The following is a 24,791-nucleotide window of genomic DNA, read 5'->3' on the forward strand; positions in this document are numbered from 1 at the left end:
TGCCCCGCCTCAGCTCTGCACGGCCACTTCCCCTGGTCCCTGGAAGGGTGACCAGACCCGTGACGCTGGCCCGGGTAAGCCAGCTGCGGGCAGATGCTGTATAAACCTGCCCCCCCAGAGCACTGCAGCGCCCCTCACTCCGGCCCCGCAGCCCCCTGCCAGCCCGGCCCCGCCCCCCAGCTCCGCCGGGGCCCCCCACTCCCGACCCCCAGCCACTTGCCAGCCCGGCCCCGCCCCCCCAGCTCCGCCGGGGCCCCCCACTCCCGACCCCCAGCCCCTTGCCAGCCCGGCCCCGCCCCCCCAGCTCTGCCGGGGCCCCCCAGCCCCCTGCCAGCCCAGCCCTGCCCCGCCAGGGCCCCCCACTCCCGACCCCTAGCCCCCTGCCAGACCGGCCCTGCCCCCCCAGCTCCACCAGGGCCCCCCACTCCCGACCCCCAGCCCCTTGCCAGCCCGGCCCTGCCCCCCCAGATCCGCCAGGGCTCCCCACTCCCGACCCCCAGCCCCCTGCCAGCCCGGCCCCGCCCCCCCAGCTCCGCCAGGGCCCCCCACTCCCGACCCCCAGCCCCCTGCCAGCCCGGCCCTGCCCCCCCAGAGCCCCCCACTCCCGACCCCCAGCCCCCTGCCAGCCCGGCCCTGCCCCCCCAGCTCCGCCGGGGCCCCCCACTCCCGACCCCCAGCCACTTGCCAGCCCGGCCCTGCCCCCCCAGCTCCGCCGGGGCCCCCCACTCCCGACCCCCAGCCCCCTGCCAGACCGGCCCGGCCCTGCCCCGCCGGGGCCCCCCACTCCCGACCCCCAGCCCCCTGCCAGCCCGGCCCCGACCCCCAGCTCCGCCGGGGCCCCCCACTCCCGACCCCCAGCCCCCTGCCAGCCCGGCCCTGCCCTGCCCCGCCGGGGCCCCCCACTCCCGACCCCCAGCCCCCTGCCAGACCGGCCCGGCCCTGCCCTGCCCCGCCGGGGCCCCCCACTCCCGACCCCCAGCCCCCTGCCAGACCGGCCCTGCCCTGCCCCGCCGGGGCCCCCCACTCCCGACCCCCAGCCCCCTGCCAGCCCGGCCCCGACCCCCAGCTCCGCCGGGGCCCCCCACTCCCGACCCCCAGCCCCCTGCCAGCCCGGCCCGGCCCGGCCCTGCCCTGCCCCGCCGGGGCCCCCCACTCCCGACCCCCAGCCCCCTGCCAGCCCGGCCCCCCCGTTGCCGGACGCAGCGGCCAGGCCCGGGACCACCCCGCGGTAACCGAGGCGACCCCCCCCCCCCAGGCGCAGGCGCAGTCGCAGTCGCAGTCGCAGTCGCTCGGGGTGGGGCAGCCCCCGGGCCCTCTCGGCCCCCGTCCGCGCTCATCCTCCCCAGCGGGTCGCCCCGCCCCCGGCCGCCGCTCACGTCACCCGCGCCGCGCCTGCGCAGTCTGCGCGCGGGCCGATTCAAACCGGGAAGCGGAGGAAGTCGGCCGGGCCGGGCGCGCGGCAGCGGACGGGGAGGCCCCGCCCCCAGCGAGCCGGTTCGGAGCGGCCGGGGCCGGGGGAGAGGAGGAGTCCCAGGAGCGGGGGGGTGTCCTAGGGGGGTGTCCCCAGGAGCTGGGGAGGGGGAGGTGTCCTAGGAGGTGTCCCGGGGCAGTTGGCGGGGCTGACTGGGGGGCTGGTGGTGGGGGGGGGTGTTCCCAGGAGCTGGGGGGGGGAAGGTGTCCCGGGGCAGTTGGCGGGGCTGACTGAGGGGCTGGTGGTGGGGGGGGTGTTCCCAGGAGCTGGGGGGGGGAAGGTGTCCCAGGGCGGGTGGAGGGGCTGACTGGGGGGCTGGTGGGGGGGGGGTGTTCCCAGGAGCTGGGGGGGGGAAGGTGTCCCGGGGCAGTTGGCGGGGCTGACTGAGGGGCTGGTGGTGGGGGGGGTGTTCCCAGGAGCTGGGGGGGGGAAGGTGTCCCAGGGCGGGTGGAGGGGCTGACTGGGGGGCTGGTAGTGGTGGGGGGGTGTTCCCAGGAGCTGGGGGGGGGGGAGGAGGTGTCCCGGGGCAGTTGGCGGGGCTGACTGGGGGGCTGGTGGTGGGGGGGGGTGTTCCCAGGAGCTGGGGGGGGGAAGTGTCCCAGGGCGGGTGGAGGGGCTGACTGGGGGGCTGGTAGTGGTGGGGGGTGTTCCCAGGAGCTGGGGGGGGGGAGGAGGTGTCCCGGGGCAGTTGGCGGGGCTGACTGGGGGGCTGGTGGGGGGGGGGTGTTCCCAGGAGCTGGGGGGGGGAAGGTGTCCCGGGGCAGTTGGCGGGGCTGACTGAGGGGCTGGTGGTGGGGGGGGGGGTGTTCCCAGGAGCTGGGGTGGGGGAGGTGTCCCGGGGCAGTTGGCGGGGCTGACTGGGGGACTGGTGGTGGGGGGGGTGTTCCCAGGAGCTGGGGGGGGGAAGGTGTCCCAGGGCAGTTGGCGGGGCTGACTGGGGGGCTGGTGGGGGGGGGTGTTCCCAGGAGCTGGGGGGGGGAAGGTGTCCCAGGGCAGTTGGCGGGGCTGACTGGGGGGCTGGTGGTGGGGGGGGTGTTCCCAGGAGCTGGGGGGGGGGGAGGTGTCCCGGGGCAGTTGGCGGGGCTGACTGGGGGGCTGGTGGTGGGGGGGGGTGTTCCCAGGAGCTGGGGGGGGGAAGGTGTCCCGGGGCAGTTGGCGGGGCTGACTGGGGGACTGGTGGTGGGGGGGGTGTTCCCAGGAGCTGGGGGGGGGAAGGTGTCCCAGGGCAGTTGGCGGGGCTGACTGGGGGGCTGGTGGGGGGGGGTGTGTTCCCAGGAGCTGGGGGGGGAGGTGTCCCAGGGCGGTTGCAGGGGCTGGCCTGGGGCTGCGGGGGGAGGCTTCCAGGAGCAGGGGTGGGGGCAGATGTCCCAGGCGGTTAGTGGGGGGCTGAGGTTAGTGTCTCATTATCCCCTCACCTGCCATCTCTGTATTTCTCTGCTCCCCCCGCAGTGAAGATGAGCACGTCAGCGCCCCAGCCCGCTGGTCGCAGCCAGAGCGCCTCTTCCGACAGCGTGTTCGTGTCCCCCAGCACCAGGCGGCAGCACCTCAGCACCTCGAACACCCCGGGGCTCGACAGCTTCCCGGGGAACGACGACGAACAGGAACGGAAGCAGCGGCGGCGCTCCCGGGTCATCGATCTGCAGCTCAGCAGCACCGACTCGCCCCTCTCTGTGCAGTCCCCTTCCAGCAGGTCAGAGTGACTTATGAAGCAGCTCTGTGCAAGTTTGCTTATTGCCTGCGGGAAATGCCCTGGGCTGTGTTAGTACCGGGACTCGGTGGGGGTGGGTAAGTCTACGGGTGGAGTTGTGTGAAAGGCCAGGGACTCGGGGGTGAGGAAGTCTTACAACTGCTTTCTTGTGCATTGCTACCCAGGCAGCAGTGCTCTCTAAAGCAGAGGTTCTTGCTTGTTTCTTTAGGCCGGCAGAAACCTCCTTGCCTGTGATCCCGAAATTGACAAACACCCAGATTTCAGATCACTACTCCACCTGCATCAAGCTGTCAACAGAAAATGTAAGTGAAAATAGGTCTGCGTGTAGCGCAATAAGCCAACTTTGAAGAAAGCCAGTTCTTCAAGTGGGGCCATTCTACACATGCAGATCGCACCCAAACACAAACCCAGAAAAGGACGTGGTGTACCATGCTGGGGATGGTGAAGTTTGGGACTCTTATGCTTGTGCTCAAGGCTGTCGTTTCTGGGCTGTTTAGCAACAGACTCAATAACTCCCAAGTTTAAGACTGGAAGCGAAGAATGCAGCCTTCGGTTGTAAGCCCAAAGTTGTAAGCTTCAAAGCAGGGACTTTTTTGTGCATCTTCTAGCACAACGGAACCCTGACCCATGGGTGCTATAACAATACAAATAAACTAGTGTAAAGTCCATGTGTTACCCGCACAAAACTCACTGTCACTTGCATGCTCTAGGGCACCCACCTCTACCTAGGGCTCAAGGCTTCCACCCTTACCCTATTCCTAGGGCTCAGATGTAACCCTCTTAATTTAGGCACTCCAACTCCAATTCCAGTGGCCGGAAGTTGAATTTGTCTAACTTCCAACTCTAAATAAGGCACAGATTTTTAACCGTGAGGACAACTAGCCATCAGAGGTCGTGGTGGATTCCCACTTGCTAGGAATCTTATTTAAATAACGTTTGGATGTTTTTCTAAAAGATACGTTCTCGTTCATACGGAAATGAATTTTGGGAAGTCCTTTGGCCTGTGCTGTGCAGGAGGTCAACCTAGATGATTGCAGCAGTCCCTGCTAGCCTTGTAATCTCTGAATTCTGAAGCTGTCATCTGCATTCCTTATTTCTAGATGTATAACTTTGTATTAAGACACCGTTTGTTTGAATAGGCCCAGCCTGCCAAGGGATACAGATCACTATGTGACTGCCCTGTCGTCCTCATTATTTACCTCTCTTGCCGATTTTTGTGCCATCCACAGATTTTATCAGCTGCGATTTTATATTTATTTTTCTGATCATTGATGACAATATTGAACAGTGTTGGGCCTAGAATGATTTCCAAAGACCCCCTGTTGATGAGAGTCCCCACCAAGTGTTGCTCATGTAACTGTGGATTGAAGGACATGATTTTCCAAAAATAGAAGCTGCCTATGTGCTGTGTTTCAGAGAATCACCACAAAGAATGCCTTTGGCCTGCACCTCATAGACTACATGGCAGAGATACTCAAACAGAAGGACTCAGAACTGACCAACTTCAAGGTGAGGGGGATGGCTGCTGCCAGCTTGGTGCAGTGCTCTGTCTCTTGCTCCCTCCTGGAGCAGAGAGGCCTCTTGTTAATTCCTGCCTGAACCTCAAATGGGCATAATGCAGGCAGACAGGAACTAAGTTCCCTCTAAACAGCATTGCCACACAGTAGGCTATCAAGGGCGGCACAGGTGGGAGAGGTGCCTCTTCCCCCAGCCCTGCCCGAGCTGCCGCGGCTGGGGAGAGTCGCCTCTCACCCCGCCCAGAGCTGCTGTGTCAAGAGAGGGCTGGGGGGAGTCCTCTCTCCCCGCTGCAGCCCTGGGGCAGCCTGCACCCCAAATCCCTCCTACCTGGGGAACCCCAGAGCCCACAACTACAGCCAGAGCCCTTACCCCTCTGCCCCAGCCCTGACTCCCCTCCCAGACTCCAAACCCTTTGGCCTCACCCCTGCCACACATCACCTCCATATTGGTGCACATAGCAAAATTCATTCCACACATAGATCTAAAAAATTAGAAGGAACAGTGGATGGGAACTCCTCTGCTGTTCCTGGTTAAGATAGCTGATGGAAATGACTGGACAGTAACTCCTAATACAATTTCATAAGGCCAAATTCTTCTTTGTTACACCAGTGAGATCAGTGAGATTTCTGCACTGGTATAATCAAGCAGAATTAAGCCCACAGAAACCAGGGTTAATTTATCAAGGAAAGGATTGCAAGGTTTCCTGAAGTCCTTATTTTGACATTAGAGGCCAGCGATAGAGCAAGGCCATATCCAAAAGGAGTTTGGTCTGAGACTTGAAGGCGGGGTGAATTAGACTGGAGTAGATGGACAGCAGGAAGGGAACCAGGGATGCGATGGGAGGAGACAAAAGGAGGAACAGTTTTCTTTAGAGGGACCCCAGCAGAGTATTCACTTGTGCTAAGTGGACAAGGCTTGGGTAGGGGGTTCTGCAGTCATGATTTAAATAGCGGGGGGTCTGGTGACCCTGAGAATAGTACTTTTGTATCTTGAGTGCTTTTCTTCTTCTGATCTCCGAGTGCTTTGTAATGGTGGGCAGGTGAGCATATCCCCACTCTGCAGGGCAAGCCTGAGGAACGGGGGGAGTGATTTGTCTAGAGACTCATGGGAAGTCACTGGCAGAACGGAGTCCAGATCTGGATGTGGGCATTGTGCTTTCCAGTGGGCATTGCTGCTTGCTGGTAACGGTAAGATACTTGCCTGCCAGGGCAGATGTTCACAAGCCATGTTGATGGGAGTCTACACGAGTGTTCTGGAAGCAAAATGTAGATTAGAAAGAAGGCTTCAGTAAAGGCCTCTCTGGTGGTTTTCTCTGCTCTTCTATGCAAAAGGTAAGCTAGGCAAGGGTATTCGTGTCTTCATTTATTAGAGGACTCTGCTAGGCTTGGGGAAGGAAGCGCCTGCACAGAAGAGATTACAATTCCACTTCAGCCAAGGAGGAATTCATGTCAGAAACACTGCCCCTGTGCCTCAGGGACCTCTTGGTGCCAAATTGCAGAGAGACTTACCAAGGGTTACAGGGATCCCCTGAATCTGGTCTCTACTTACTCATTTGCCACAGGGTGTCATGTAAGAGCTCGACTGAAACCTTGTGTCACAATAGTGGTCATAATCATTGTGAAAGATATGTACAGGTAATCGGTGAGGAGAGATGTTTATATACTGAAAACTATGCTCCGAAGGTCTGTGAGTTGGGGCTGGTCACCAGAAAGTAGTAAAACAGGTTTCTTTCAGGCAGGAGACACTTATCTACCTGTCAGACTGCATAGAGTTACAAAGGGATCTCACAAAAGTGGGTGACTGGGCAACAAAATGGCAGATGAAATTCCATGTTGATAAATGCAAAGTAATGCACATTGGAAAGCATCCCAACTATACATGCAAAATGATGGGGTCTAAATTAGCTGTTACCACGCGAGATCTTGGAGTCATTGTGGACAGTTTCTGAATACGTCAGCTCAATCTGCAGTGGCGGTCAAAAAAGTGAACAATATGAGGAACCTTTAGGAAAGGGATAGATAGTAAATATCCTAATGCCACTGTATAAATCCATGGTACTCCCACACCTTGAATACTGCGTGCAGTTCTGGTTACCTTATCTCCAAACAGATATGTTAGAATTGGGAAAGGTAGAGAGAAGGGCAACAAAAGTGATTAGGGGGATGGAACAGCTTCTATATAAGGAGAGATTTAAAAGACTGGGACTGCTCAGATTGGAAAAGATATGACGAAGGGGGGTATGAGAAAGGTCTATAAAACCATGAGTGGTATGGGAAAAGTGAATAACTTTTACATAAGACAAGAACCAGGGGTTGCCCGATTAAATTAATAGTGAGCAGGTTTAAAACAAACAAAAGGAAGAATTTCTTCTCACAGTCAACCTGTGAAACATTGCCAGGAGATGTTGTGAAGGCCAAGAGGATAATGGGGTTCAAAAAAGAATTGGATAAGTTCATAGAGGATAGGTCCATCAGTGGCTATTTGCCAAGATGGTCAGAGACGCAACTCCATGCTCTTGGAGTGCCAGATGCTGGGACTGGGTGACAGAAGATGCCTCTGTTTGATACTTGCCCTGTGCTTTTTCATTCCTTCTGGCACAGCTGGCATTGTCCGCTGTCGGAAGACAGGTACTGGGCTAGATGGACCTTTGGTCTGACCCAGTCTGGCTGCCATTATGTTGCCAGAGGCTGGTGGTGTTGAGGAACTGACCCATAGAAGGCACAGGGTTCCTTGTGTTAAGGGTGGGCGGTAGAGGTGTCTCACTGCCCTGGGTATCTCTGAGAAGTATCTACCCCCCACACCTCCCCAATCTTTTTGAAGCATCAGGTGGGCTTAGGGAGCTGGGATTAGTGTAAGAGCTGGTATTTGCTGAAGGGCACTACAGGGTAGAAAATCTGGGTGGAATTCAGTACAGCAGAAGTACAAGTGACACTGTCTCTGGTAGCAGGGAGTGAAATTGTAACGGGGCAGGAGAGGAACAAGGAGAAGCAGTTAATTAATGAAACTTTTGGCAACAACATACAATAAAGTTGGACTCAGTTGCAGATAGACACTACAAAGAGAGGTCGTCATTGAGAATCCTCAAAGCAAAACAGAGCTGGACCAGCTGGCACTGGCAGGAGATGGAGCTATAACTTTCAGTTTTGAAAGGGGGGGAATAAGAGTGTAACTTTTAGCTAAAATGAGGTGTGCAAGACCGGCGAGATCTAGGAGGTTGGAGAACAGCATAAAATGCAGAGTTCCAGTGTGGCTGGGTCTTAGGGTAATGGTGGCCTGACCGTAACTACGTTTGACCTCCATGTATGAAGCTCATGTGAAAGAGAGGACTGTGGTCTTCAATTTCATAGAGTGGATCACAGCGGTGGCACGTAGAGTGGGTGAAAAACAAATGCCATAGGATCCACAGCGACATGACTGAAGATCTGTGTTTTGTGGAAGGAAAAGGGATGAAAGAGCCCAGTGTGGCTGAAAAGAAATGCATTGCAGTGATTCATGCTCATAAAGTATCCTTTTTACAAAAGGAATCCATCTCCAGTAGTGCTGATGGGTGGAACATGAACTTTGTCCGGCAAATTTATCCCAATGAGATGAGATCCTTTCTAATTGTGTGTTCTGTTCGGTCTGTTTCACAGATAGCAGCCGGCACCCTGGACGCCAGCACAAAGATCTATGCGGTGAGAGTGGATGCTGTCCATGCAGATGTATACAAGGTTCTTGGAGGGTTGGGCAAAGACTCAGCACCCACAAAGGATGTGGACAGCCAGGGTGCAGGTGTGCTGCTTGCTGCTTTCATTTTGATGTACTAATCAAGGGAGCTGGACCAGTCTCTCCTGGTCATAACTCCAACTGGTCCTGCACTCATTACTGGTGCAGGACCTCTATATAACAGTCTTATGCTTACACAGCATCTGTAGATTTCCAGGCCCTTTTTAAGGATGGGAAAATGGAGGGAAGTGACTGCATAAATTCACAGTAAATCAGTGACAGAGATGGGATTAGAACCCAAATCTCCTGACTCCCAAGTCCTGTGCTCAGCCTGCTAGACCACTCTCCCTCCTCTGAGCTGAATGTGAGTACTTGGGTTACTTATTCTGGCAGAGTGGCCTGACTGAGAGATTCAAAATCATGAGAGGAAGCACCCCTTTGTCTTCATCCTGTCTTGTGCTACAAAAGCAGACTGTCCTGTTGAAAGACAGATTAGTCAACAGAAGGAAACACAGTCTTTAGTTAATTTTCTATAACTTCCCTTTGCTGGGAATCCAGACATACCCAATATGGATAATTTTATGCCCAGTAACTTTTGTAGTCATACAAGCTAAAATAAAAATAATGGAATCTAATCCTTAGGATACATGCACTGCCCCGGATTTCCCACGCCCTCTGTGACCATCAGCATCGAATCATGGGTCAGGTGCATTATGGGACAGTTTTGTGTGCAGGTATTGGCCACAGATGGAAGTAGCACGTTGAGCCATATGGACTAATGGTCTGATCTATTTATGGCAGACCTATATTCCTAAGCAAGCTGAATGAATCCAGATTGCTCTAGCATGTATGTGCAATGTCTCTTTCAGCTTCCCATTCCACGGGCAGTAAGGGAGGGGCCGAATGACATGGGTTTCTGATTTCCCTGTTTGTTTAGGGATCTAAATGCAGTTGAATAAGAAATAATTGAAAAGATTTCCCCAAATGTCTAGTGCTGATCCAGTCTGGTTTGTGCTCCCTGCTTTAGTTTAATGTAGTGAAGGCTTTGCTATGAGTAGGTATTATATGGCTATTTGGGGTTAATTTGATCAGTTGGAGGGACTTTGGTTTCTGACTTGTCTAGGCCTATGTTCCCTAGTCCAGAACTTTTCTCCTACTTGCGCTGGTCTGCGTGAGCAAAGAGATCAAGAGCTACAAGTTGTATAATCAGTCCTCTGGCCGACAAAACGCTGGCTCCTTTACACTAAAGCAGCTTCAGCTGAGCCCAGGGACTCATGTCACTTAGTTTCTACGCTGTCAGCTGACGTGGGGCTGCACTGTGTGAAATCAGAGATGATAGTCTCACAGCACGTGCAAGGAGAAGAGTGTGTTAATTCTCACAAACTAATCTAGATGGGAAGAGATTTTTTGGAGGATGGAGCTGGATTCTGTGCATCAAAGGAAATTTTCTTGTCTGCATCTCTGCAGCATCTGCCCAGTGGGTTTGAGTCCTGCCTTTTGCTATCAGATTTTTAAATAAACCTAGAATTATTTTTGTAGTAATTCTGAGGAGTTTTTTTTTCAAAACTCTTGAACCTGCTCACTGATTTTTGTGGTAACTCCTGATGAGTGTGTAGGGTAAAACCCAAACACACAACCTGTCTTAGTCAACGGCTTGAGGAAATAGAAGAGATTTAGAAAGGAATGAGTGGGTCAGGTCTATGTTTGATATACTCTCAACTCAGCACTTTTCAAGAAGAGTCAAACCCCTACCATTGGTAGCTACATGGCTATAGAGGCAGCCTCTGCAGTAATTCTCCTTTTTATAGATGGAGCTGCTGCCGGTATTGAAGCTGCCAAGAAGCTCCAGACAAAGAAGAAGCACTCGTACAAAACAATTGAACAGAACCTGAATAACATAAACGTCTCTCAGGCAGATCGCAGAAGTGAGGTGGGGAATACTGCCCTGGAGTTTTCGTGTAGCAATTGTTCTACTCAACCCTGAGCCAGAAAGACACTTCTCCTTCCTCACCCCCATGTAACTCCTCTTCTCAACATGGCAAGCTTGTGTCAGGCTCTAGCATTCATATGCTTTCCTCTTGCCTATCTCTGCACTCTGCTGTCATAGCAAATCTCTTATCTGTCTTCACCGTTTCCCTCCTGTACTGGTGCGCTTCAAATTCTTCAGCAAGCCAACTCTGCACTAGTTAACCCAAGTGTGAGTGTGAAGCTCATGTCTCTGTTTAGAGCTTCTCTGTGATGGGGTCTCGTGTCCCTCTGTCATCTGTTTTCCCTCCGCCTCTGTTCCTTGATTCTTCTCGCTTTGTGTCCATGTGCAGGTTGATCCCATGTTCCAGAAGACAGCAGCCTCCTTCGATGAGTGCAGCACGGTTGGCATCTTCCTCAGCACCCTGCACACCGACAGCTATCGCTGTGAGCTCCTGTTGGATGCCAAGGTCACGCCGCTCCCATCATCTGAGACCTTGGAGTCCCCGAGCTCTGCTCCTGTGAAGGTGGCAGACCTGAAGTGTAGGTGGAAGTAATAACTGTGAACTCTGGACTCTTACAGGCTCCCACTCCATTCCACCGAACTCCCTAATAGTTCTTATGCTCGTTGTCTCTCAGCGTAAGAGGCACCATGTTCCCTTCGCTGTTTGGCTCATCTGTTAACGTTTTGGTCTCAGCTGGATCTCATTCTGGCTTCAGTTATCTAATTCTGCCCCTCCCCCCTCGGTTAACCCTTTGGTGCTGTCACACATGTATTGCTTAGGGGGAGATGCTCCTAAATTGGATGCATGGTGCAGATTTTATGGTAGGTTTCTTGGTTCCTGCTGCTTTTTAGGCTTAAACCATAAAATCATGGCCAGTGTAGGGTGAAAGTAAACAGTGTGTGTGGCTTCAGGCATTTATTTCCTGGGTTAGTCTCTCAGTCGTGGGGCAATAGCTTTCTTCTCCAACCTTCAACTCCCATGCGTGTGTTCTGAAATGGTTGTCCATATCTGAGGTACGGTCATCTCAGCAGTAGTGTAAATCCAGATTATTTGATGGTGGTTTAGGTTAATTGCTGATCATTAACCCTGTTCATAATATCTTCTTACTGCTTTTGTGGTCTCTAGCTATCCTGCTGCAGTGCATCGAACCGCGCCCCATCTGCCCTACGTTGAGTGGCTTCCAGCTTTCCCATTGGGACAGTGACTCCCATGATGAGGTATGTCTGTTAGCAAGCTGCTCATATTCGCCCAGTGCAGAGCGTGATATGGGAGTTGTTCCCAGTGTGCTCAGCTGCCTCTGTCAAAGATCTCTCTGCAGGCTGGAAAGGAAAGGGACACTTGCTCTGCGGGGTCAGGGCTATTCTGACAGAACCGGACAGGGAAGTGATATGCAGTAGTTCCCTGGGGTGCATTTTAGTAACTAGAATTCTGGGACTAACTCAAGTATCTGACCTAGTTTTAAACAGAGAATAGGATTTTAAACTATTTGAAGGGATGTCTCTGGAGAAATACACGCCATTCAGACATTTTATTAAGGCCCTGGCCTTTGCAAAAGGATTCCCTAGGATTATTGTAATCGGCCACTATTGGTGTAGAGCAGAGAGGTTGTTTCCTCTTGCATCTTGAGGTACTGAGAAAACACATACTGAGTACAAGATGGGATCAATTCTTGTCCTTCTAGATTGGGAAGAGGGCGATGTACTCCGGGCTCAAATGGCCTGCATGTGCCTGAGGATATGCTCCATTCCGGAGTCATCACCTGAGTTTAGTTCTTCAGTTTCTTAACAATTTCTTTTCCCTGTCTGTCCCCTGAGGCTGACGCCCTATAGCGTTGAATCTACAGGATGAAGGCTCCAAGGATGAGCAGGTTCATAGAAGATTAGGTGTGGAAGAGACCTCGGGAGGTCATCTAGACCAACCCCCTGTTCAAAGCACGACCAACCCCAACTAAATCATCCTAGCGAGGGTTTTGTCAAGCTGGGCCTTAAAAACCTCTAAGGAAGGGAATTCCACCACGTCCCTAGGGAACCCATTCCAGTGCTTCACCACCCTCCTAGTGAAATAGTGTTTCCTAATATCCAACCTAGACCTCCCCCACTGCAACTTGAGACCATTATTCCTTGTTCTGTCATCTCCCACCACTGAGCTAGCTGAGCTCCTTCCTCTTTGGAACCCCCTCCCAGTTTAGTGTCATCTGCGAACTTGCTCATGGTGCAATTCATCCCATCATCCAGATCATTGATAAAGATGTTGAACAAAACAAAAGAAGGTTACCTGGGTGTGGGATGCTCTGATGTGCCCTTTCTATGGATAACCAGTCCTCTTCGGGTTTTTAGTTAGTCCACTCTCTCTGAGTACTAGGCCTCAAGTAGGGTTTATATTCTGGAGCAAATGTGTTAAGCCCTGCATAGGTGTCTTATTTTGCCTTGGAGGCCCAGGGTTTGGTATTGAATCCTTTCTGTGAGTAACTTGCTCTTTCTGTTCTGCAGTCAGTGTCCGCTCTGCTGGATAAATTTAAGAGAAGCGACCAAGTCTTTGATATCAAGGCAGAGGTGGATTGTGACCCTGCAGACTATGCTGATGCCCTAGTGGAGGATGACTTTGATGCAGACATGCCAGATAGAACGGTAGCAGGGGATGTTGGGAAGCTCTCAGACAAGCTGGAGGCCTGCAGGATGGTGCGTGAGAGCATGAGGTACGTGGTGTTGCTTTGGTCTGCAGCGCTAAGTCCTTCATCAGCTGGGGTTTGCCATCCAGCCACAGCCTCCAGCTCAGGATGTCGAACAGCCGTGTTTTGATAGTAGGTTTCCTGAGGCAATGAAGTTTACAAGCAGAGCTTGCTTACTGTGCAGGTGGTATCCGTGAATCAAGTAACTTCTCATTATAGGACTCTCTAATCTTTTCTTTCCCCCACTGAGAGACAGAAATGGGACTTGGTGACCAGGGATCCTAGAAATCCGTTCGCCCTGGAAAAACACGGAATTTGCGCTTTTACAGAGAATCTTTCATTTTTACATTTTGTGGAAAAAAAACAAACCATACAGTAGTAGAACCCCGTTTATCCGAGCCTTTGTTGACCGGCTCTCAGTATTAACTGAACCACCAGTGGTGGGGCTCAGGTGGTTGGTGGTTTGGATAATACAGAGCGCTGGATAAACGGGGTTCTACTGTATATCAATACAATATTGTGTTCAACTAATCTCTCAGGGTAATTAAGGAAAGTAAAGTTCAGTGTTTCATTTTAGCTGCGGAAAGAGATGGCTTTTTATGGTTTTCCCTTTGTTTGTTGGAGAATTTTGATTTTTTTTTTTTGATCACGGAAAACTAGGATCCCAGTTAATGACTCCAACCAGGCCAGCATCCATCCAGTATGATCTCCAGGTTAAAAGTAAGCTGCACAGCTATCAAAAGGGTCTCCTTCCACTGTTTAAATGTCACATGCAATTAAAATGGTTTTAAATTTCTCCCAGTCCCCCATCCCAACCATCCTGCTATGACTCATCGGAACCATTGGTGCTGAAGATATTCAGGTGGTTGCACTTTGTTAATAAAAGTTAGAACTTGGCTGAGTGTCGCACCAGAGTATTTGTTATTGCAATTCAAGCCACTTCAGTCTGTTAGCCACCAGTCCCTGACCCTGTGCAAAGCACCTCTGAAGGAATGGGCATCCTTACCCTACATCAACCATTTGACCGCCATGTCTGGAGATGTTTTTGTAGCTGGGAGTTGGCAGGGACTGCAAGGTGCCCAGACCGTTCCCTTGGCTAGAGCCAGAACACCTGCCCTTACCCCCTGCGGACTTCAGAAGGAGGAAAGTGAAACCCCTTTCTGCTGTCTGTGGTGGGCATCTATTGGAATGGGATGGAATGAGATGAAAGGGGAATGAAGCTAGGGAAATCACCCTTATTCAGCTGCTTATCCTGTACCTCCTTAGGGAGCAAGATAGCAAATTGCCATCTGCTTCCCAAACCCCAGAACCCCTGTTGGCAAGTCAGCTAACTTGTATTATTTTTGTGTGTCTCTCTACAACCAACAGTATGGTCACCAGCAAGACCGTGAATAAGAGGCGTAGGGATTAGAAGCCACTGCTCCCTACCTGCTTAAGATCAAGGGTTGTCTGTGTCAAGGCGTTTATACTTTTTGCAGACTGGCCACTGGAGGGGGAAATGACCCGCATCCGAACAGGACTGATCCCATCCGACAGTGATCCATGCACATACTGGCTAGCCCCTGGGCTACTGTAGTGTGTGGTGGTGGTGTTTTTTTGCATGGATTATAACCGATTTGGGGGGGGGTGCTCTTTCAGTAAGGATGTGATTCCCCTTGCGGAGGGAGACATCGGGACCATGTGCCTCCATCTCTCTGTGAAACCTGGAGAGTATTCCTACTTCAGCCCCCGCGCCATGTTGATGTGGGCCGGCCCAGAGCACTGGCGCTTTAAGCCTCACCATAAACGTACGTATTTGTAGGATGCAGTTCAGAAAGTGGATCCACTTTACCATAAACTTCTGGTGTGTCTAGAGACAGATGCCTTTCTAGCCATTGAGTAGTGACTATCAGGGTAGAGACCACTGTGCACTGCTCTCCAGTCACTCTTCCAGCCAGTTTAGGAGGAGCTCTCTCTGTCTAAGGGGAAGTCTAGCTTGGTATGGGGTGAGGGGGAATATATCTATGTAATAGCATACTACCTAGGTCCTGTCCTAGTGCAGCCTTAGGGGATACCAGTTTAAATATCTATCCCAGTTTGCCTGCAACCTCCCTCCAACACAACACAACTCAATTGCGTTATCTGCTTGTGCTTCTTTAGAAAGACAAACAGCCCTTTAAAATATTAAATCTACAATGAAAACTCCAGCACCTCGGTTAGCTCACAGAAAAGCTCTGCTGACTGAAGGCGGAGCATGTGCCATCTTCCTCTCCTTTCGCTCCAGAATACCTGGGTGCGGGTGATCTGGGGACCTTTCCAAGCAGGTTAGGAACAGTATCTGAGAAGTAAAGGTAGAAGCACTTGATTCTCCTCCCCCCCAAGTGTTGAGCATTGACCATAACCTCCCTTTCTGCAGTGGACACGGGCGCTGAGAAGGGGGGCAGGAAGAGGAACACAAAGAAAGTCTTTGAACTCGACTTTGATGAGGATATTGACTTTACAACGCGTTTCCGTAAGACTAGGGTATGTACTGGGTTGTCACGGGGACCTGGCTGTTTTCTGCTCCCTCCTCTGCGACATGGGGAGCGTCTTTAGTACAAGCCATTGGCAGATTTTTTTAAAATGGGGTTTTGCTGTGAACTGGACTCTAAAATCAGCCCTGGAGGCCCATCTGTGGGGGTGTTCCTCACTCCAGATCAAATGACAGTAGAGACTTTCTCTGCTAGCCCTGTATTCTGGAAGTCCTGCTGGATTCTTCCTGGCTTACGCCGCTGCGGGCAGGGAGCTGTCCAGGAGTCAGCGAGGGCAGCATGCAGAGCTGCCAGTGGTACACAGCTAACAGATCTGTACAATGGGGACGCCAGCATAGATTCCAGCTTTCTATCCCAGAGCTGTTCGCTTTTTGAGACTCCCAAGAATAATCTGGAGTAGAAGCATGTTGTAGTCACTAAAGTGAACAGGCCTGACTGAATAAACAGTGGGCAGAGCTGTTGAGTGCAAAGGTGCCTTTTCCCGTAGTTTTCCACAGCTCGAGCCTTTCGAGGCACCGTAGTGCCAGCCCTGGGCTGGTTGTCTTCCCGCTTACTCTCTGCTGCTCCTTGTGCATTGAGCATCCCTTTGAATATCCCCCACTCTCTACCCTGGACCATGGAGCTCTGAGGACCCACTTCCAATCTCTTAGTGTGCTTACTCCAATGCTGGGTGGAACTCAGCGCTCCCATGCCCTGGCAAGCAAGGGAGTTCTTTGAAACGGCTCCCTGGGGTATAGGCTGGACGTGCTTGGGCTAGGATTGGCCCCCGGCGTGGCAGGTGCTCTGGCGTAATATGGTGTTCACCTTGAACAGGCCGCGACAACTCTGGCCAAAGCAACCCTTGACAACCAGAACAAGAAGAGCACCACGCTTCCTGAAGACTTCCATTATGAGCCCGACAACATCATCCGGCTCTCCCTCAAACCAGCTATCAAGGTACAGTTCTCTTCCCGACCCCATCTGGGTTCTTCCGCCCTGCCTGCTGTGCCATGGGCTGCGGGACTCTCATAATGCAGTCACTGAACACTCCTCCACCAGGAGACTGTCTGCTAAGGAGGCGCTCGGTTCATCTGGTTAAACCTGCCGCCTTGTTGATAGCAGGCATGCTGTGCACGGAGAGGAGGGCAGAGGGTAAAATGGAGGAGGGCTGGGATGGACCTGGGGAGGAAGAGGAGTGCCATGGGCCTAGGAGGAAGGGAATATGGCTGTCTGGATGCTAGTCTGGGCAGTGTTCAGGATCTCTGTCCTTTTTCTCCCCCTTGACCTTGTCCCGGCAGCTGTGGAGGAAGGCTCTGCAGAGCAGCTTATCTGACCAAGAGGATGAGATTGGAGAGTATGATTACAACAACCCCAATGACACCTCCAACTTCTGTCCTGCACTGAAGGTAGGTGGGGCAGGGGTGTCACTTGGCTGTGTACTGTCTGGTGGAAAATACCATCTTTCTCCAGCGGGAAAGATCCACCTGGGAGAGTGGCCTCCAGCACCACACAAAGCCTCGGGCTTACTGGATTTCACTAGTGAAACGGCAGATGACTCTTGTAACCTTTCTCCGGGCAGGAGGAGTGTCCTCATCTCTCTACACTTGCTATCCGTGGAATCGCGCTGACTCCGAACTAGCCAGCTCCTATGTCTGCAAATGTGCCTCTATCCACCTGCTAAAACCCCGGACGCACACACAAACGGGGACACACCTCTCCCATGTGTGCAAACCCTCTGCTCACAGAGCAATTGTCACATCCTCCAGTGGCTTCCCAGCAGGATCCTATTCCAAGTGCTCTGCCTTGGCTCTTTAAAAACTTCACGGACTTGCTTCAGAGCCCTCGCAGACCCGGTGCCGCACATTCAGTCATGCCCCCTGTGGTGGGCAAGCTCGGGCATCCCTTGGCATTTCCCAGCTCTGGGAATCCTTTGCTGCTTTGGTGCTGGGGTGTAGATGGTGCATCTCGGGGGGTGGGGGTGGGGAACCCTGCATGTTGCTGTTGGGATTTGCAGGGAGCACACGGACTACGGCACCAGTGTGAGGCTTCTCTTTTTTCCCCCAATAACTGCTCAGGCCACTGATAGCGACGATGACCCTGACCCCGTTGACTTCATGGGCCAGGGTGGGCCGTTTGAACTGACCGTAATGGGGACAAATCCGTATGGTGATCTCAGCAGGGCCCTGGGGGTTGACATCACGACATATGGAGAGTCCAACCTTGTTGCTGAGCCCCAGAAGGTAAGAGCTGGCATGCTGCCTGTGCGGTCCCGGCTGGTATGTGGCTTAGTCCTGAGCTTGCCTCTGTCGGAGCTGCAGGGTGGGTAGGGGCCCCTGGAGAGCAGTGAAGCGCCCTGTGTGCTCCCCGTACCAAGCTGCTGGCCAGTGCAGCAGTGGGGGGACTAGTCTGAGGCTCCAGCTGCAGGAGGCCCATGGAAGGGAAGCTCTCTGTGGGATGGAGCAGGCTGCGCTGCCTTCGGAACGGGCCTGTATGCTGAGGCGCAGGGACTAACTGGTTGCAGTGCTCCATCCAGTAGAATAATGCCTGCCAAACCGCCCAGAGGAGATCCTGCTGGACTCGGCTCTCTGATCAGTGTGACATGCTTCCGCTTGTCTGGGGATGCTGCTGCTTTCTTACCGCCCTTCTCAACCTGTATGTCTACCTTCAGGTCAATAAGATAGAAATTCATTATGCAAAGACGGCCAAAAAGATGGACATGAAGAGGCTAAAGCGGACCATGTGGGACCTCCTGACTGATGTGCAGAAGGAGCAGGTGGGGGCAGAGGTGAGTGCAAGGAGAACCCAAAGCAGCCATCCCTGGCCACCCACACGTGTACCAGCTTGACAGCCCCTTTTCAGGCCTCCCTCTGCACCGTAGTGACCTGGCTGGCTGATTCCACTGCATTCCCAGCCCAGGCATCTCTGGTGCTACTAGCAGGCACCTTACCAAGCCCTGGGGGATCTCGAATGATGGGTAAAGTAGCCCATTCAGCACGACCCTGCCAGCACTGGCAGGATTGTCGTGTTCACTATGGGAGCTCCAAGCTCTCAGCTTTGGTCCCTTTCTCTCATGCTGATGTGGCCTGGGGAGGGCTTCAGATCAATGCACGTGGCTCCCCAAGGGGCCAGACTGTCCCTGGCAGCCTTAGGAGAGAGGCTGGCTCTGTTCAGAATCATAGAATCATAGAATATAAGGGTTGGAAGGGACCCCAGAAGGTTATCTAGTCCAACCCCCTGCTCGAAGCAGGACCAATTCCCAGTTAAATCATCCCAGCCAGGGCTTTGTCAAGCCTGACCTTAAAAACCTCTAAGGAAGGAGATTCTACCACCTCCCTAGGTAACGCATTCCAGTGTTTCACCACCCTCTTAGTGAAAAAGTTTTTCCTAATATCCAATCTAAACCTCCCCCACTGCAGCTTGAGACCATTACTCCTCGTTCTGTCATCTGATACCATTGAGAACAGTCTAGAGCCATCCTCTTTGGAACCCCCTTTCAGGTAGTTGAAAGCAGCTATCAAATCCCCCCTCATTCTTCTCTTCTGCAGGCTAAACAATCCCAGCTCCCTCAGCCTCTCCTCATAACTCATGTGTTCCAGACCCCTAATCATTTTTGTTGCCCTTCGCTGGACTCTCTCCAATTTATCCACATCCTTCTTGAAGTGTGGGGCCCAAAACTGGACACAGTACTCCAGATGAGGCCTCACCAATGTCGAATAGAGGGGAACGATCACGTCCCTCGATCTGCTCGCTGTGCCCCTACTTATACATCCCAAAATGCCATTGGCCTTCTTGGCAACAAGGGCACACTGCTGACTCATATCCAGCTTCTCATCCACTGTCACCCCTAGGTCCTTTTCCGCAGAACTGCTGCCTAGCCATTCGGTCCCTAGTCTGTAGCTGTGCATTGGGTTCTTCCGTCCTAAGTGCAGGACCCTGCACTTATCCTTATTGAACCTCATCAGATTTCTTTTGGCCCAATCCTCCAATTTGTCTAGGTCCTTCTGTATCCTATCCCTCCCCTCCAGCGTATCTACCACTCCTCCCAGTTTAGTATCATCCGCAAATTTGCTGAGAGTGCAATCCACATCATCCTCCAGATCATTTATGAAGATATTGAACAAAACCGGCCCCAGGACCGACCCTTGGGGCACTCCACTTGATACCGGCTGCCAACTAGACATGGAGCTATTGATCACTACCCGTTGAGCCCAACAATCTAGCCAGCTTTCTACCCACCTTGTAGTGCATTCATCCAGCCCATACTTCCTTAACTTGCTGACAAGAATACTGTGGGAGACCGTGTCAAAAGCTTTGCTAAAGTCAAGAAACAATACATCCACTGCTTTCCCTTCATCCACAGAACCAGTAATCTCATCATAGAAGGCGATTAGATTAGTCAGGCATGACCTTCCCTTGGTGAATCCATGCTGGCTGTTCCTGATCACTTTCCTCTCATGCAAGTGCTTCAGGATTGATTCTTTGAGGATCTGCTCCATGATTTTTCCAGGGACTGAAGTGAGGCTGACTGGCCTGTAGTTCCCAGGATCCTCCTCCTTCCCTTTTTTAAAGATTGGCACTACATTAGCCTTTTTCCAGTCATCCGGGACTTCCCCGGTTCGCCACGAGTTTTCAAAGATAATGGCCAATGGCTCTGCAATCACAGCCGCCAGTTCCTTCAGCACTCTCGGATGCAACTCGTCCGGCCCCATGGACTTGTGCACGTCCAGCTTTTCTAAATAGTCCCTAACCACCTCTATCTCCACAGAGGGCTGTCCATCTCTTCCCCATTTTGTGATGCCCAGTGCAGCAGTCTGGGAGCTGACCTTGTTAGTGAAAACAGAGGCAAAAAAAGCATTGAGTACATTAGCTTTTTCCACATCCTCTGTCACTAGTTTGCCTCCCTCATTCAGTAAGGGGCCCACACATTCCTTGGCTTTCTTCTTGTTGCCAACATACCTGAAGAAACCCTTCTTGTTACTCTTGACATCTCTGGCTAGCTGTAGCTCCAGGTGCGATTTGGCCCTCCTGATAACATTCCTACATGCCCGAGCAATATTCTTATACTCTTCCCTGGTCATATGTCCAACCTTCCACTTCTTGTAAGCTTCTTTTTTATGTTTAAGATCCGCTAAGATTTCACCATTAAGCCAAGCTGGTCGCCTGCCATATTTACTATTCTTTCGACTCATTGGGATGGTTGTCCCTGTAACCTCAACAGGGATTCCTTGAAATACAGCCAGCTCTCCTGGACTCCTTTCCCCTTCAAGTTAGTCCCCCAGGGGATCCTGGCCATCCGTTCCCTGAGGGAGTCGAAGTCTGCTTTCCTGAAGTCCAGGGTCCGTGTCGTGCTGCTTACCTTTCTTCCCTGTGTCAGGATCCTGAACTCAACCAACTCATGGTCACTGCCTCCCAGATTCCCATCCACTTTTGCTTCCCCCACTAATTCTACCCGGTTAGTGAGCAGCAGGTCAAGAAAAGCGCCCCCCCTAGTTGGCTCCTCTAGCACTTGCGCCAGGAAATTGTCCCCTACGCTTTCCAAAAACTTCCTGGATTGTCTGTGCACCACTGTATTGCTCTCCCAGCAGATATCAGGAAAATTAAAGTCACCCATGAGAATCAGGGCATGCGATCCAGTAGCTTCCGTGAGCTGCCGGAAGAAAGCCTCATCTACCTCATCCCCCTGGTCCGGTGGTCTATAGCAGACTCCCACCACTACATCACTCTTGTTGCACACACTTCTAAACTTAATCCAGAGACACTCAGGTTTTTCTGCAGTTTCGTACCGGAGCTCTGAGCAGTCATACTGCTCCCTTACATACAGTGCTACTCCCCCACCTTTTCTGCCCTGCCTGTCCTTCCTGAACAGTTTATAACCATCCATGACAGTACTCCAGTCATGTGAGTTATCCCACCAAGTCTCTGTTATTCCGATCACGTCATAGTTCTTTGACATCACCAGGACCTCCAGTTCTCCCTGCTTGTTTCCAAGGCTTTGTGCATTTGTATATAAGCATTTGAGATAACCTGTTGATCGCCCCTCATTCCCAGTATGAGGCAGGAGCCCTCCCCTCACAGACATTCCTGCCTGTGCTTCCTCCCGGTATCCCGCTTTCCCACTTACCTCAGGGCTTTGGTCTCCTTCCCCTGGTGAACCTAGTTTAAAGCACAGAAGGAGCTGTGTCCCTCCCTCAGCTGGGAGGGTGTCTCCCAGCACGCATGGGGAGAGACGCTAGAGTCTGATGCCTTCATGATGCATCTTGGGCTTGCTCGTGTTTGGGAAAGCAAAGACCTGGAATCCTGGGGTGAGGCTTTCCTGGTGTAGTCCCGGTGAGCACCCTGACCTGCCTGGGTCTGACTATCTGCCTTTTCTCCCCTTGCTGAAGCAGAATGAAGTTGCAGAGAAGGAGACTGACTCTGTAACACTAGCAGGCAAGAAGGTCTTCAGTGGCATCACAAAAGATCTGCTTCACAGGTACGTGGGGGTAGAGACCCTTCCTAGAGAGGGCCTGCTGTGCCGTGGCTGCAAGCCTCTGGATGAATCCTGGGCGTTCCCTATTAACTCTCCATCTGCCCCCGGTGGGATAATGTTGCTCTCGGCTTTTACACCAAGGGGGTGTCAGTCTGAACAGTGAGTGGCCTCCAAGGGGGGGATATCTGCACTGCAATTCAACACCTGCAGCTGCCCCGTGTCAGCTGATGGGCTCAGGCTGGAAGCTGGGTTCTGGGACCCTCCCTCCGTCCAGGTTCCAGAGCTTGGGCTGAGCCGAAAGGTCTACACTACCATTTTATAGCCTCTGAGCCCAAGCCAGCTGACATGGGCCAGCTGCAGGTGCTTCATGGCAGCGTAGCATCCTCTGAATGTCTTGGCCGCAGTATGAAGCTCTCCCATCTGCTGCGCGTGGGGATAGCTTGATCTCAGGCTTGGGTTGCTGAATGTCGATCAGAGGGCCTGCTCACTCCAGCTTCCTTCTGGCTGGGTTTGCGGAGGTGGGTGTGAAGAAGCTGCAGGCCTGAGGTGAGGCCCTCGGGGGCGGGGGGGGAGGAGAAAGAGGTTTTGGTCTCCTTAGTGGGAAATGGGAAAAGCTGGAGAGTGGTGAAAGATCTGTCACTCACTTAACCAGCCCCCAATGGCTCATCAGTGTGCCCCATCACTGGTGTCTAATGTGTAGGCTCCAGCTGTCTGTGTAACCACCTCCCTTCCTTTGGCTGTTTTGCAGACTGCCTTCTGCGATGGCTCAGAACCTCTCTGTGCCGCTGGCGTTTGCCTGCCTCTTGCACTTGGCAAATGAAAAGGTGAGCAGTGTCCGTGTGTAATGCTGGGCAACCCCGATGAATCCCACTGGGCCTGCAGGGAGCAGTCAGTGGAAGAGGTGGGGTGCTGGGTCCAAAAATTCCATGTGAGCAAGGCCCACCAGCCAGATATCTGGGAAAGAATTCTCTGCAGTAGCTCAGAGCCCTCCCCATCTAGTGTCCCATCACTGGCCACTGTGGATATTTGCTACTAGCAGTCACAGATCGACTGCATGCCATTGTAGGCTGTTCCATCAGGCCATCCCCTCCATAAACTTCTCAAGCTCTGTCTTGAAGCCAGTTTGGTTTTTGCCCCCCACTGCTCCCATTGGGAGGCTGTTCCAGAACTTCACTCCTCTGCTGCTTCATAGCAACCCCACTTTTCTTCTTGGGTTTCTTATTTATGACCAAAGAACTTTTTACTGCTTTAATTTCCCTTGCAAGGTCTAACTCAGCTTGAATTTTGCAATTCTCTTTTCATGCCTATGCTTTCTGACTTCCAAGCTGTAGCTTTCTTTGCTGATCAATCCCTTCTTCAAGTCCTTGTAGGAGGCTCTCTGCTTACTCCTACATCCTCTTTGAGGTGGTTATTAATCCACAAATGAGCACATTGGTCTTGATTTAAGGTTTGAATTTGGCTTTTCACCCTGTCTTCTCTTGGCTTAGCTGAGACCCTGAACTTTGCTTTGAACATCACTTCTGTGCTGTGGGTTTTTAATTCAGTTTCCAAAGCACTGATAGGAAATAAGCAAGCTGGCTCTTGGGCAGTGACTCTAAGATGGTTCCAGCCTAGGGACGGTTCTAGGTACAAAGCTGGAAGTCAGGGGAGACTGGGCTCATGACTAGTTCAACTATCTTTGCCGTTGTGATCTGTCAGTAACAGCTTTCCTGTGGGCTGGCTATGGTGGTCTCTGCTGGGAAGAGTCTGGCTTGTAGAACTAATCTGCTTCCTCTCCTCTTCAGAATCTGACGCTGGAGGGGGTAGAGGACCTGTCTGACGTCCTTGTGAAGCAAGGAGATTGATGTGCCATGTGGGCGGAGTAGGGCGCTCTGGCTGCTCTGATAAGACGGGAGCTCTTCGCCCCACCATGAGACTAGCCATTCATTTCAGCGAGTGGCATGACTGGGTCTCATCACTGGTAGCTTTCTCTCCCCTGCCAGCACTACCAATGGGATTTCTCAGAACACCTTGTGTGAATCATGGACACCTGCCTCTCCAAACCTGGGCTCCTAGGGCACTCAGGCAGATGGGGATTGCTACTCTCATGCCTCCATGGGAACTGGAGCCCTCTTTGAGCCATCCAACTGTCTCTCTTGCCTTTTTAGATGGTAATAATGACCCACAGATTCATGCTGCTTCTTGCCATAGCCACTGCTACAGCAAAGAACTCTCCAGCATATCCCCCCCCCCCCCCGTCTCACTTTCTGTACATAGAACCTGTTGTAATTACTGGGTTATTACCCCCTTAACTCTATTGTCTCCTCGCTTTACACATTATTAGGATTTCTCTGAAATGATTTAACCTATTTTGTACAGCTTTTTAAAAAAATAAAAGAAAAGAAACTGCAATGTTGGTTCAGATTTTGGGTGCTCTGCTTCGCTGGGGGGAGAGTGGGTTTCCCAGGGGTAGAACAAACCCCACTGCATCTCCCTCATAGTTTCAGAATTCACCGTGCTGAGCGGCGGTGAAGCAGAGAAGAGTAAAACCATGCGAAAGGTACGGCATCGGGCTGTGGGTGCCCTCCTGAACTCTGCATTGGCAGACTTCGCATCAGCTGCCTCTGTCCATTCTCCCAACTGGAGTAAAGAAGAAGTGATGCCACCGTACTGGTGTGCTGCAGAGTTCTGTGGCGCACAGTCCCGGCATATGTATAGACGTGACCTGAGCTGTGACATCGCTAGGGCTTCACTGGAATAAGGCTTCAGCTCTCCCCATCAGTTGCGACTTGTATGTAGACCCAGGCCAGTGTA

At 52.7% G+C, this 24,791-nt stretch overlaps 1 protein-coding gene across 3 annotated transcripts; it reads left to right on the top strand.

Moving 5' to 3' along the window:
* On the top strand, positions 1-24,389 carry NCAPH (non-SMC condensin I complex subunit H). 3 transcript variants are annotated; one of them, XM_048829384.2, is made up of 18 exons: positions 1-74; positions 2,921-3,161; positions 3,388-3,481; positions 4,596-4,688; positions 8,330-8,468; positions 10,211-10,332; positions 10,721-10,910; positions 11,498-11,589; positions 12,862-13,067; positions 14,679-14,827; positions 15,436-15,542; positions 16,364-16,486; positions 16,828-16,935; positions 17,605-17,769; positions 18,198-18,314; positions 21,913-22,001; positions 22,747-22,822; positions 23,783-24,389. In XM_048829384.2, the coding sequence occupies exons 2-18, from the start codon at positions 2,926-2,928 to the stop codon at positions 23,840-23,842; spliced, it is 2,166 nt and encodes a 721-aa protein (XP_048685341.1). In that variant the 5' UTR covers positions 1-74; positions 2,921-2,925; the 3' UTR covers positions 23,843-24,389. The 3 variants fall into 3 exon arrangements, with proteins under 3 accessions (XP_048685341.1, XP_074979515.1, XP_074979516.1); XM_075123414.1 differs by lacking the exon at positions 1-74 and adding an exon at positions 1,390-1,494; XM_075123415.1 differs by lacking the exon at positions 1-74 and adding an exon at positions 1,390-1,494 and having other exon boundaries at positions 21,916-22,001.
* The last annotated feature ends 402 nt before the right edge of the window (positions 24,390-24,791 follow it).

Source organism: Caretta caretta, chromosome 26 (genome assembly GCF_965140235.1).
Source record: "Caretta caretta isolate rCarCar2 chromosome 26, rCarCar1.hap1, whole genome shotgun sequence".
NCBI lineage: Eukaryota > Metazoa > Chordata > Testudines > Cheloniidae > Caretta > Caretta caretta.